Source organism: Pygocentrus nattereri, chromosome 17, assembly GCF_015220715.1.
Source record: "Pygocentrus nattereri isolate fPygNat1 chromosome 17, fPygNat1.pri, whole genome shotgun sequence".
Taxonomy (NCBI): Eukaryota; Metazoa; Chordata; class Actinopteri; order Characiformes; family Serrasalmidae; genus Pygocentrus; species Pygocentrus nattereri.
The window spans coordinates 40606669-40618691 of NC_051227.1; the positions used below are offsets into that span (position 1 = coordinate 40606669).

Genomic DNA, 12023 nt, shown 5'->3' on the forward strand with positions numbered 1-12023 from the left:
TGTATATCAAATATGATCTTTTATAAATTTGTGATTTCACACATTTTGATGGTATTTCAGATCAGTTCCTAGGAGATTATGGAAGATCTCATAAGGATGAGGAGTATGAGCTTGTCGTTTCAGCAGACGACCCGGAATTTCTTGACAAACTCCGGCAGGGAGCAGTGAAAGGTGTGCAGTCTGTGCAACGTTTGCTCATCACCTTTGAAATCCCAGTGTCCTGAAGCACAACAGGAGCTGAAGATGTCTCTCCTGACATGCTCACTTTTTAACAGGTTTGAGAGTGCTCCTTACTCATGTTGAGCACGCTGTTGCCAGTGAAGACTTTCTCAACGTCTTAGCTCGGCCTGGTGGAAGCCACTGTCTTGATGTGTTCCATCCTGTTGAAGCGCTTCATTCTGAATTTCGCCTCTTCATAAGCACTGCTCTTCCAGTACGGGCTCTGTTTGATGGTGAGAGATTGTTGCCTTATAAGGCTTTAAAACTGATCATTTAAAAAAATGTTTATGTAAAAAGGATGATTTACTTTTTATCTGTAAGAATATATTCAATGTATTGTTTATGTATGTATGTTTCATAACTTCTATAATGTTACAAATCACACATTACTGCTACTGATATACTAAATGTGCATAAACTAGTAACCTGGACACCCTTATAAACCTTTGTCCTTGAATTCAAGTACGGTTTTTAAAATAAATACACATTACTGTAATAATAACACATTTCCATGGCTTCCCTGGGCTAAACCACCTGACTTGTTAAACTGACCAGCCTAGCTAAGGGAAAGGGCCACTGAAGCATGAAGGTCACTTGGGGTCTTCCTCATGATGCAATACCATGTCTACTCTTTCTTAACAGCATTCTTTGTTGGTGCTGTGTGACATTTGTGGAAATCTAGATTTATGGACAAAGGTTTTGAGTGTAAAGCTGCCCAATTTTGCAACATGCTATGACTCTACAGATTTCAAACATGAAAGTGTTTTGTTTTGAAATGTGTATGATAAAATTATATGCATATATGGTAGACAGACATTTGCACTACATTTTAGACTTTGAGAGTCATACATGCCTAAAATGAATTTTGATTCACTGAAACTGTTTCCACATAAAGGATTTTGTCGGACCGTTCTCTGTGAACCCTAGAGATGGTTGCGCGTGAAAATCCCAGCAGATCAGCAGTTTCTGAAATACTCAGACCAGCCCGTCTGGCACCAACAACCACGCCACGTTCAAAGCCCCTTAAATCCCCTTTCTCCCCCGTTCTGATGCTCGGTCTGCACTTCAGCAGGTCGTCTTGACCACCTCTACAGGCCTAAATGCAGTGAGCTGCGGCCGCGTGATTGGCTGATTAGCTATTTGTGTTAACAAGCAACTGAACAGTAAAGCAACTGACCTAATAAAGTGGCCGGTGAGTGTATGTGCTTTGTTTATTATAACCATTTCCATTTTCTCACTTACTTCCTGCTAGAGATTCACCCCTTAATCCTAGAAAAGGTCAAGGTTATTGATCTCGCCTTAAGCACCTCTGAGGTCCAGGATATTGTACTGAATAATATTCTCCAGTCTGAGTGCTCAGAGGTGTGGATGCAGCACTGCCAAGCAAAAAGAAATAAACAAGTACTTAAGGACAAGCTTCACCTAGAGGAGGTACTGAACTACACTTTTTCACAATTTTGTTTAAAATAAAGTGAATATTACATTAAAATGTCAAATCACTGCAACATTCATACGTTTCAGGCTTCCTTGATGGATTTCATGCTGCAGTCTTTCACACCACTGCTGCAGGACCCTGAGTTCCTACCACGTGTCTCAGTGTGTCAGTACATTTCACTGAAACTTCACGCTGAGATTGACCAGCTGTCCAGTAATATAGATTACCACAAACCACTGCTTAATGAGTTTCACCGCACAGCTGTACTGGCCACAGACCTCTATAAGGCTCTCCAGGAGGTTGGACGACTGTCCCCTTTCTATTCCTTTCCTCTGCACAACTTCTTGCTCGCTTTGCGGGAAGCTTTAGCCCTGAAGGGCCCGCCAGATGTTGCGTGTAGTGGGGAGGCAGTCGGTGGTGTGGTCATGTCAGAAATTTCACACAGGATTGTGTCGCACATACTTGCTCAATACAGACCCTGCTTACTACAGAGTCATGCAGAGGTACTGAGGATGCTTGTGTCTGTAGTGTTCTTTAAGCACAATGAGGGCTGCTCTGAGGCTGAACACGTCACGTTCCTCAAAGGAATCAGTGACATGGAATCCACAGAATGTGCTCCATTATCTGAACAGTCTGCTGCTGAGCTTCCAAGCTGGATACCACGGCACATACAAGCTGATGTTCGTCTCTTAGAGAAAATCCCACCCTTCCATGGCTTGGTCTCCTCTCTCAGGAGTTCATCTAGACAGTGGCAAGAGTACCTACGCTTTCCTTCATCCACTGTGGTTGGACCTGTTCCTTGTCAGTCACATTCCCACCTGACAACATTACAGCGTGCTATTCTCTGGAAAACATTCTTTCCACAGTGGCTTGCAGCGGTGGCAGATGACCTCACTGCCTGTCAGCAAGGACAGTCTTTGTCTTCAGGTGTGGCAAGTGGCCCTCACCCTGGTTCTCCAGAGGCACTCTCTCACTGTTTGTCTAGACATTTTGGGCCTGTAATTGTAACCTTACCCAGTCAAAGCCAAGACGAGTCAGGAAGCATCCACCCTCTCTATTGGATTAAACAAGTTGCCCGGTACCAAGCTGACGAGAAGGGGGTAAGGTTTTATTAGCTTTGCTTTGTTTACATCAGGTACTGTATTTTCATATATGAGGATTTACATTAGTGTTCAAAAATGAGTTTCATATTATTTTTTTTTTATTTTGTGCAAACAAGAAGTGAATAAAATGATAATATACTGCATCAAACTATTTCTTTGTCAAGTTATCTGCCTTCAGATTTCACCACCATGGTTTTATCATCATCTTGGAAATGTGAAGAATTCTGGATATTAATTTTATGATTTCAATCTTAATGATTTAGAATCAAGTACATCTCTGTTTATTATACTGGACACATCTAAAATTTCTTTAGTAATATTTAAAACTTCAAAGTGTCCTAATTCTTTGAAACCTTTAAGACTAACATATAAGAATCACTGCAACTACCTTTGTTTTGTCTTATTGACAACATTGGTTTCCAAAGTTTTGAATGCTAGCGCGTACTTTTCTCATACTCATCAACAGGTGGAAGTGACTGTCATTTCTTTTGGGACCAAATGCCAAAGAGATGTTCTTCTCTCAGCACTTGACTCAGCTGGTCAGGCTGGCCATTGGCTGGTCTTGAACAACTGTCACCTGCTTGACCGTTGGGATGTCGAAGTGGTTTCTCAACTAAAACAACTGATGTCCTTCACAACAAAAGGTTGCTTTGCTCTTTATTATTATGCCTTTAACTGGAGACTTAATTATTGAGACTTAATTACCACTCTAGACTTGGTTAAATAATGGTAGAAAAAGATGTTTTTTGTGTTTCAAATGTTTTGAAGGGCAACTGGCAGGTCTGGAGACAGTAAAGGGGCTCAGATTGGTTGGAAGATGTGCAGAAAACCATGTGCACCCCAATTTCCGGTTGTGGTTTATAACAAAAGGCAATGCTCCACTTTCTGTTCCAGGTATTTGATTGTTTTCAACCGATTAGTCTTGTCATCGTGACTGCATTTTACCTTGATCTCACTATGGCCATTATAACAGCAGTTCTATGCTAATTCTACATGCGCATCAGTCTCAAAAGTGCTGTTAGCTTATTGCCATATTACACTGAAGTAAAATATAGAGAACGTTGCGGCAGTCGTGGGCTGGAGGTCAGGGATCCAGCCTCGTGACCGGATGGTCGTCGGTTCGATCCCCAGACCCGACAGCACATAACTGAGGTGTCCTTGAGCAAGACACCTAACCCCCAACTGCTCCCCGGGCGCTGCGGATTGGGCTGCCCACCGCTCCGGGCAAGTGTGCTCACTGCCCCCTAGTGTGTGTGTGCTCACTAGTGTGTATGTGGTGTTTCACTTCACGGATGGGTTAAATGCGGAGGTGAAATTTCCCCATTGTGGGACTAATAAGGGTCACTTAATCTTACTCTGAAAAGAACCTCATTATGTTTTTTCCCAAACCTTCTTGCAGTATGAAAGTGACAGTTATGCTGCTGCTCTGTTTCCTAATGCAGCTGTAGTGAGGATTGATGCCTTGCACTTGGTGTGCGGCTCTCACTGGGACCTGAAGGATGAGCTGTGCTCCTCTCTGAGACAAGTTATATCCACAACTCTTCCAGCCACCTCATCTAGATACACCGTACAATTGGTAGAGCCTCTTATTCGCTGTGCTATTCTTCATTCTGTGTTGTTGCAGAGACAAAAGTTAAAGCATCTAGGACAAGGGAACCTTTATAACTGGTAAGAACCTTCCACAGTGAATGTTAAACAGTGAACAACAAAGAAAGAAATTAACTGCTCATTTTGTTGTTTCCTCAGGACTCAAGAGGACCTGCTTGCTTTGGTTGATGCTCAGGTTCATATTGCCCAACATTGCAGAGACCCCACTGGAGCACTGGAATACATAGCAGGTACTATTGGTTCAGTTGATTATGGTAGTCGGGTTATTCCACAAACTCTTAAAAAAAACAAATATTCAGTGTTTTCAGTTTTCCTTTTAGAAAATTACACCAATCCAAGTACAAGCTTAATCTAAAATATGTTTGTAGAGAATCTGCAAACTGATCTTAAGAGTGCTCCCTACGAAATTTGGATAAATCAGCCGGGCATAAAGGGAACGCTGCGTGTATTTACTTGAAGAGATTGACTCCGTGAACTGCGGTTAAAGTTTTAGTTTCATAAAACGATTGTAAGCTATTTTTCTTCATATTCATCAGATCACACAGCCTTCTTAAAGCATTAAGAAGAGCATTACTCTTTCTTTCTATAGCTTACTTGATATATGGTGGTCATGCGTCAGATTCTGCTGACTTAGAGGTTGTGGAGGCAGTGTGCAGAGTTTGCCTACGACCAGCACCTCTCATGTGGGGAAGTGGCCCTCACACGCTTTCAGAAATGATCATGACAGGATATTCTGGTATGAAAACTCATTTGCAGTACTAACCTTTGAGAGAAACTTCAGAAACTGAGTTTAATTAATTTTCTTCATGTTTTCAGATGAGAAGGATCTACTGAAAGGTCTGGAGCAGCGTGTTCAAACCACACTGAGCAGTAATGAGTCTGGTGCACTAGGCTTCAGTGCATTTATGACAAATGAAATGGTGAAAGTAAGAAGTCACAGACTCGGCATCCTGCTCCTTCAGTCCCAAGGCAGCTTCTCAGCTGTCAGAGGCGCAGCCGTCTTGAATCACATCCCAAAGTTCCCAGACTACAAAAAGGCTCAGGAAAGATTACAAGCTTTACACGACGAGATGAGCTACAGAGAGGGGAGCAAAGGCACGTGTGAGGGAACGGTGTCATTAAGCCCCTTGCGTACTTTCCTTCAAACCGAGTGGGAGCACCTTACAGAGGTGGTGTCCTCATTTCTCAACACTTTTCAGCCATCCTGTGTCCCCTCTGCTCCTTCCTATGTTACATCATCCACTATTTCAAAGCTGGAGACTCGAGCGCATTTGCTCAGAACGTATCAGTCGCTGGAACCCAGTGGTTCATGTCATGTCTACTGCTTATCTGCCTTTGCTAACCCCCGTGGCTTTCTGGCAGCCCTGATCAGGGAGACTGTCCACATCAGGCAGCGAGATGTCAGCCACTTTTCGCTGCATTTTCAGGTAAATTGTCAACACCAGAACAGGTTTGCAATGCTTTTCATTCCAAATTTCAACATTCCCACAAGGAATTCCCATAAGGGAACTCAGTTGCTCCAAGAGGGCATGAATGAAAGAGGACCCGGGAAACATGGAACTTACATAGTACACTTTGTCTTTACATCTTCAGGTCCTAGATGCTGCACTATCTCCAGCCTCGATGCCTTCAAGCGGTATCTGCCTTTCTGGACTAGAGCTGCATGGAGCACTGTGGGATACAAGGCTTGGAGTTCTGCAGGACACCCTATCCTCTCAGCCTTGTCCTCTTCCTTATCTTTGGGTCAGAGCTCAAGAGAGAGGCACTGACAGTCCACACTCCTGTTCTATGCCTCTGTATAACTGTCCCCTGTACCTGGACAAGGACAATGAAGATGAAGCCTGGAGCCTCTCAGAAGTAAACATTGCCACGCATGTTCCCCTCATGACAAGATTAGAGCCAGCGCTTTGTACTCTGAGAAGAGTTCGATTAGTCAGCACACTCCAACACAGCACAGTCAAGTACTAACTTCATTCCACTCAAGGATTTTACATAAAAGTTTAATCAAAGTTTACATAAACCACGATGCTTAACATCTTACCAAAGTTCAAAACATTGCTTTAAAAGTCAGTTTTAAAAATACACATAATGGGAAACACACAAATGACTTTAATCTCAGTCTGATGAATTTACAGAACTCGTAGCGGTTTGAACAAACTTCGTATTCTGGCGAATCGTTCGGGCCAGCCTTAGAACATTTACGCAAAATGGAAGCATTATTTTCTACGTATCGTCACACTGTGCATCTCACATGACCTCACCGCGGCCTTTTGTTTGTGCTCCCTGTTCTGTCTGCATCCTAGTTTTCAGTGTAACCTATCGTTTCTTGTACAGACAGGGTTTGAGTTGAAGTCCTATTTTCTTCACGTTATCTGGAGCATTTTGTATCTTGATAAACTCAAAGCAGTAGAAGTGGGTGTTTTCTGTGTCCTGAGGATGGAATAAGAGCAAAAGGAATAAATGAACAATAAAATACTCAAAAAGCTACTAAAAGTACAAGCAACTAACTGTTTTAAGACGTGAGCTACACACGCTTATCAATCTAATGGTAGCAGCACACAGGAGGCCAAAGGTTCCAATATTGCTGTAGATTCATTTCCCTCTGCATTCTCTGTGAAGCAGCCACTGACTCCTTGTTCATTTAGCTTCCTTCATGAGCTACACCTACAGCGCCTTTACCTGTGATTATCACATTTTTTAATTCATGCTTTAACGTTTCACAAAAGTTTTGGTGGTAATAGTAATTTAACTGTCCATGAAATTCGTCAAATGCTTGAAAATCAATCTACAGCAACTCACAGCTGCAAAAAAGTCTGGCCTTACCTTACTGACCAGCTTAAAGCCCAGACGTGACAGTGCTCCAACGAATGGGCGTATATCTTCAAACCTGCTCGCAACTTCTGCAATTTTGAGAACACCCCTTCAAAGGATGACAAAAGGAAAAAGAAAATCATCATTTTCACATTTTAGATACTTCTTCTTTACCGATACTGAAACCTTGAGCCAACAGATGCCTCTGATAAAAACCCTGATAAAATGACTCAAACACTCTACGTCCATATCCCTACTGTTATCACATAACGGCATGCGGTTATAGTGAAATTATGACATGACCTGTTTAATGTTTTGTAGTGCTTACAAGCAACAGGTCGACGTGATGATGTGTTATTTCTGTAACATGTGTTTGCAGAAATGGTTTCGGCCGTGACGGCTGTCTTTTCAGGTGTCGTAGTGCCGGTGTTGGGCTTCCATTATCACAACGCCCATCGTGTTCTCTCTGCTCTGAACCGTCAACATACGAAGTGTTTGTGTCAAATGGGACCTGCACTGTGTTTAACCTTAACTGTCCTCCCTTTAAACTTGAGACGGGAGATTCAGCCACAGCCTTTAGCTAGTTGTAAAGATCACACATTAATCCGTATATCTATAGAAATGAAAATTATGAGTTTCATTTGATTAAAGTGATCAAAGAACAAATTACCCATCCACCAGGACTCTGTTTGCCTCGGCCAAAAAGTCACCAAGGTTGGTCCCCATGAGGGAGAGACAGAAGACGGCAATATCCACTGTGGAATCTGCAAGTGGTACCTGTGAAGGGACAAATGAATAGGAACCCATATCATCAGATAAACCTTCATTTGAGAAGCTTCCGACACACCACGACTCACAATACAATGCATAAAACACTGCACCAGGTAAATATTAAGATTACTGGTAGAGAGTACTAATATTGAAATTTCAGGACATTTTAATCTGATCTAAAATTCCACAGGATGTGTTTCATGAGTCTTCAGATTCTGAACAATGAAGCCCTGGAGGGATGTGAAGTTTAGCGTTCTTCACCGTGAGCACAAGCATACGAGAATTAATCATCTTAATCGTGATCTACACCAATAAGCAATCCGAGTTCTCTACGCACTCTTAGTTTTAACTATGGTAAATTTGGTCTTAATCTAGGAAAAACACCCAATACAAACGTCAAAACATGATTCCACGTTAGCAAAATTTGACAGCACTTCTGTGTCTAAACAATATTTAGTAAAAATAGCGTTGAAGCTGACTCACGTGGGCCATATCACAGGCAGTGACCAGGTCACAGACAGGGGCCAAATCAAAGCAGTGCACTTTATTCTTTACACTCAGTGCGATCTTGCAGTCTCCACAGCCGAAGTCGGCTACAACCAAAGATGCTGGTCTGCAAAATCATTTTAAAAAGGACAAATAGTGTTTAACCACTTTACACTCGGGAGAAAGATCAGCATTAAACATTCTCTGGAATTACGAACAGAAGCAATGTGTCTCACTTCTGTCGAATGTAGGAGATGACGGAGTCCACAGGGTTCGCAGGCCAGCGTCTCACTTGTTCTGTGTAGCCCTTGTGGTAAATCCCAATGGCGTCAGGATCCTGCTTAAACATGCGTTTGGCCTCACCGCTGGTCGAGGTGTAGAGCAGTTCGTTGATGTAGCGGAATCGAGCGGATTCTAATCGCTTCTCCATCCGTGCCCTTAGTGCAGTGGAGCGGTCGGTAGAACTCTTCCTCTCCTCTTTACTTCTTTCTCGTTTGTCGTCTGTTAATTCCGCGCTGCCGTCAGTGACCTGGCCCTTTAACTTCTGTGTGGGGGCCTGAGAATCTTCATCCTGTTTGACTGGCTTTTGTTTCTCACCTTGTTCTGTATTTGCTGTACTGGGCTGTTTGCAGACGGACTCCTCTCCCACGCGTTCTTCATCTTTCCTCTTCTTTTTCTTTATTTTTGTGGCCTTGTCTTTCTCAAGAGTCTGTGGATTTACAGGGACAACAGAGTCACTATTCTGTCTGGACATCATTTTCGCAGATGACCGCTCATCAGGTTTTTTCTCCTCTTCTGAGGACGCTTGTATTCGCTCCAACTTCTCTTCATTCTCTCTAACCATCGCAACTCCGTTTGGATTCTGACGGTATTTATTCTTGCACCGTCTTTTGCTCTTCACTTTGTTCCTCCACTGTTTGCGAGTCAGCTTGTTCTCTGTGGTGTCTTCACTGCCTTTCTGTGGTCCTTCAGCATTCACATCTCCTCCCGACTCATGGGAAGTCCTGGAACCTGTAGAGGGAAACAGTTCGTCAGTGCAGGATAACAACTGGAAAAATGGGCCGTGGCTGATGTGCCGATTCTGACCTTGTTGCTTTGGTTTTAGCTTTGTCTTTCGCTTCTTCACGCGCGTTTCTGAGGCCTCCACTTCCTCAGGCTGCTCTCCTTCAGTAACAGCACCAGAGATTTTCTTCCGTTTTTTGGGCTTTTTCTTCTTTTTATGTCCGGGCGCAGGTGCTTTCTCCACTTCCTCATCACTGCTGTCAGGATCTCTTATACCGTCCCAGTTTGGCACTGACCCCAAGGTCCGGAGAGTTTGCCTAAGGCAGCGCTTGCTGATCGCCTTGGTCTGTTTAGGGGATCAATGAAAATCATAAAAATGCAAACACTTATTAAACATCTATTTTTCCCGCTGTCAGCTGATTAGATTGAACTAAATTGTACCTTCACTAATTGGTCATTTTATCAGGTACATCTACCATCTGGTTGCATCTGCTGGCCTCTCTACCTCGTCCAACACTGACGCCAAACGGACAAGCCAATTCAGTGCTTATCAAAATAAAAAACTTTGTCCGCCGTCGTCTCAGTTATGTAATATTTTCAGTAAAACAATTTTCCCCAACTTTGTAAATATTTATTTTTATTTCTGTGCAAAATAACAATTACATTATTATTGTAGCTTATTATATCGTTATTGCGATATAATGTGACCGGGCGAAATATTTCATGCAAAAAAAAAATGACGCTATTTTTCATATCACTGCTTATGATATCAGTTTTTCAACAGCTCATTATTTGACCTTTCTGTGAATATTGGGGGGAAAACTGAACAAGCTTCCAATCTCAGCTCCTCTGAAGACTTTAAATGATGGGACATCCCCTTTATTACGTAATTTAATATGAAACTAAACTATTTTAATGGCTAAATCAGTCAGTTTGACAATGGACAGCAAAACTCAAGGACAATGATAAATTATATTTTTCATGTGTTCATACTAAAATCATTAGAGTGTGTTTAATTTCTACATGTACTATTAATGTGAAAACACACCTGAGCATATTGGAGCTGCTTGTCTGAAATTTTGTTTAGTCTTTTTTGAGATTTTGTTTATGTGGACATGCAAAAATGCCAACATTCCTAAAATACACATAAAAATATTTGTTCTCCACTTGTATAAAAAACATGCCTGTACTATATTAACAGTGAACTCATATATTCATATATCGCTGCTGTCGGGAGAAAACCTCGCATCTCCGTTTTTCAGTTTTTGACATATATTGAAAATGCCTGTTGGCCTCGCCACTGTGTGTATATTTCATGATGACCGGACCAGAAGAAAAAGTTCTGGTTCCATTGACTTCCATTAAAAGTAGAGCAGTTTTTTCCTTCTCCTGTAAAGTTTCCATTAGAAGATGAGAGGTTTTCATCCGACAGCAGGGGGAGGGATGAACACGGACCACCGCAGGACCACCGCCACCGGGGTGGTGGGCCACCCTCAGCCCAGCTATGACCCCAGTATGTAAGCAGTGCACTGCTGCTGCCTCTCAGCCACCGCGGCGTTAAGACCACACACCTCAGTGCTGCTGCAGGTCTGAGGATAGTTTACCATCAGAAAGTGCCCAGCCAACAGTGGTGGTCAGAAACTGACCCTTAACGAAGAGGCTCAGCACAAACTGCACTGAAAGGACGAACTACAGGCTGTAAACCGGCGTGTCGCCATGAGGACGGAGGAAATGCACCAAACGCGTCGGGCACAAATGACCAGTGTTAAAATGACCAGTGTGAGCAAAGTAAAGGGTCAGTTACCTGCCCAACGACTGCCTTACTCTTCAGTCCAGCAGGAGGGTCCGGTTCTTCAGCCGACTGGCCGTCCGCCCACTCCTCCTCCTCGGCGAACATGTTAGTGGAGACCCGGTTACACAGAACCCGGTCAGCTCGGAGTCACACAGGGGACGGACACCACACCGGTACGGTCAGTGCTAAAGGCTGGCAGGCTTGACCGAAACCGTTCCACCTTAAATGATGAAACGCTAGAATGTAACTGCTGTTCCTTTTAAGGTGGAACGGGAAGATGCGAGCGAGCTGGCGAAGCCTCCTCGTTTGACTGAAGTATCTCGGCTGTAAGTTCGCGGACGACCCTGTCCGGCCACTGCCCGCAGTGAAGGCCAGCCGCTCTGGGGGCCGGAAAACCGTCCTCTGGTCAGACGACGCACACGCGGACCACACGCGGACTCATGGCATCGTTTCTTCGTCGTACAGCAGGCTGGACCAGCTGACTGTAGCGCCACCTGCTGCACCAGCGGGTTTAAACACGCCGGGGCTGAACGGACAGCGCGGCCGAGCTCAGCGCGTCTCTGCGGTCCGAGCCGACGCGCCCGCGCCGCTGAGGAAGGTAGAAAGGCTCGGTTCCTCATCAGCTCCCGGTTTCACTCCGCTGGGTCTCATTCTGTCGCTTTTCCAGCTCTTTATGGGGGCAACACTGTTTTACTGAATGACGCTCAAATCAACAGCACATTAAAACGGATTAATCTCAACATCTCGCGATATTCTCAGATTAGACAAAGCCCATTTATATGACACCCAAACCAAA

At 43.7% G+C, this 12023-nt stretch overlaps 2 protein-coding genes across 2 annotated transcripts in view; one reads left to right on the plus strand and one right to left on the minus strand.

Moving 5' to 3' along the window:
- LOC108442860 (dynein heavy chain domain-containing protein 1) overlaps window positions 1-6343 on the plus strand; it is a 29951-nt gene extending 23608 nt beyond the window's left edge. Inside the window, exons 32-42 of the mRNA XM_017723106.2 lie at window positions 61-171; window positions 276-452; window positions 1472-1650; window positions 1741-2754; window positions 3224-3401; window positions 3526-3651; window positions 4200-4425; window positions 4504-4595; window positions 4955-5101; window positions 5182-5792; window positions 5959-6343. Coding sequence (XP_017578595.1) covers window positions 61-171; window positions 276-452; window positions 1472-1650; window positions 1741-2754; window positions 3224-3401; window positions 3526-3651; window positions 4200-4425; window positions 4504-4595; window positions 4955-5101; window positions 5182-5792; window positions 5959-6333 — 3236 coding nt within the window. The 3' untranslated portion in view covers window positions 6334-6343. The remainder of the gene's footprint in view (window positions 1-60; window positions 172-275; window positions 453-1471; window positions 1651-1740; window positions 2755-3223; window positions 3402-3525; window positions 3652-4199; window positions 4426-4503; window positions 4596-4954; window positions 5102-5181; window positions 5793-5958) is intronic.
- An 8-nt stretch (window positions 6344-6351) lies between these two features.
- Window positions 6352-11856, minus strand: rrp8 (ribosomal RNA processing 8). The gene is made up of 7 exons (XM_017723105.2): window positions 11240-11856; window positions 9520-9781; window positions 8670-9444; window positions 8431-8560; window positions 7847-7953; window positions 7189-7285; window positions 6352-6795 (listed from the first exon to the last, which is right to left on the minus strand). The coding sequence occupies exons 1-7, from the start codon at window positions 11330-11332 to the stop codon at window positions 6682-6684; spliced, it is 1578 nt and encodes a 525-aa protein (XP_017578594.1). The 5' UTR covers window positions 11333-11856; the 3' UTR covers window positions 6352-6681.
- Window positions 11857-12023: the final 167 nt, after the last annotated feature.

What these genes read in the sequence shown, in the direction of transcription:
- rrp8 (XM_017723105.2), bottom strand. Translation starts at nt 11,332, where the DNA reads ATGTTCGCCGAGGAGGAGGAGTGGGCGGACGGCCAGTCGGCTGAAGAA. An exon ending in GTAAGGCAGTCGTTGGGCAG is followed by an intron (nt 9,782 to 11,239) that starts GTAACTGACCCT and finishes TCCCCTAAACAG; the next exon opens with ACCAAGGCGATCAGCAAGCG. An exon ending in AACAGAGTCCTGGTGGATGG is followed by an intron (nt 7,286 to 7,846) that starts GTAATTTGTTCT and finishes CATCCTTTGAAG; the next exon opens with GGGTGTTCTCAAAATTGCAG.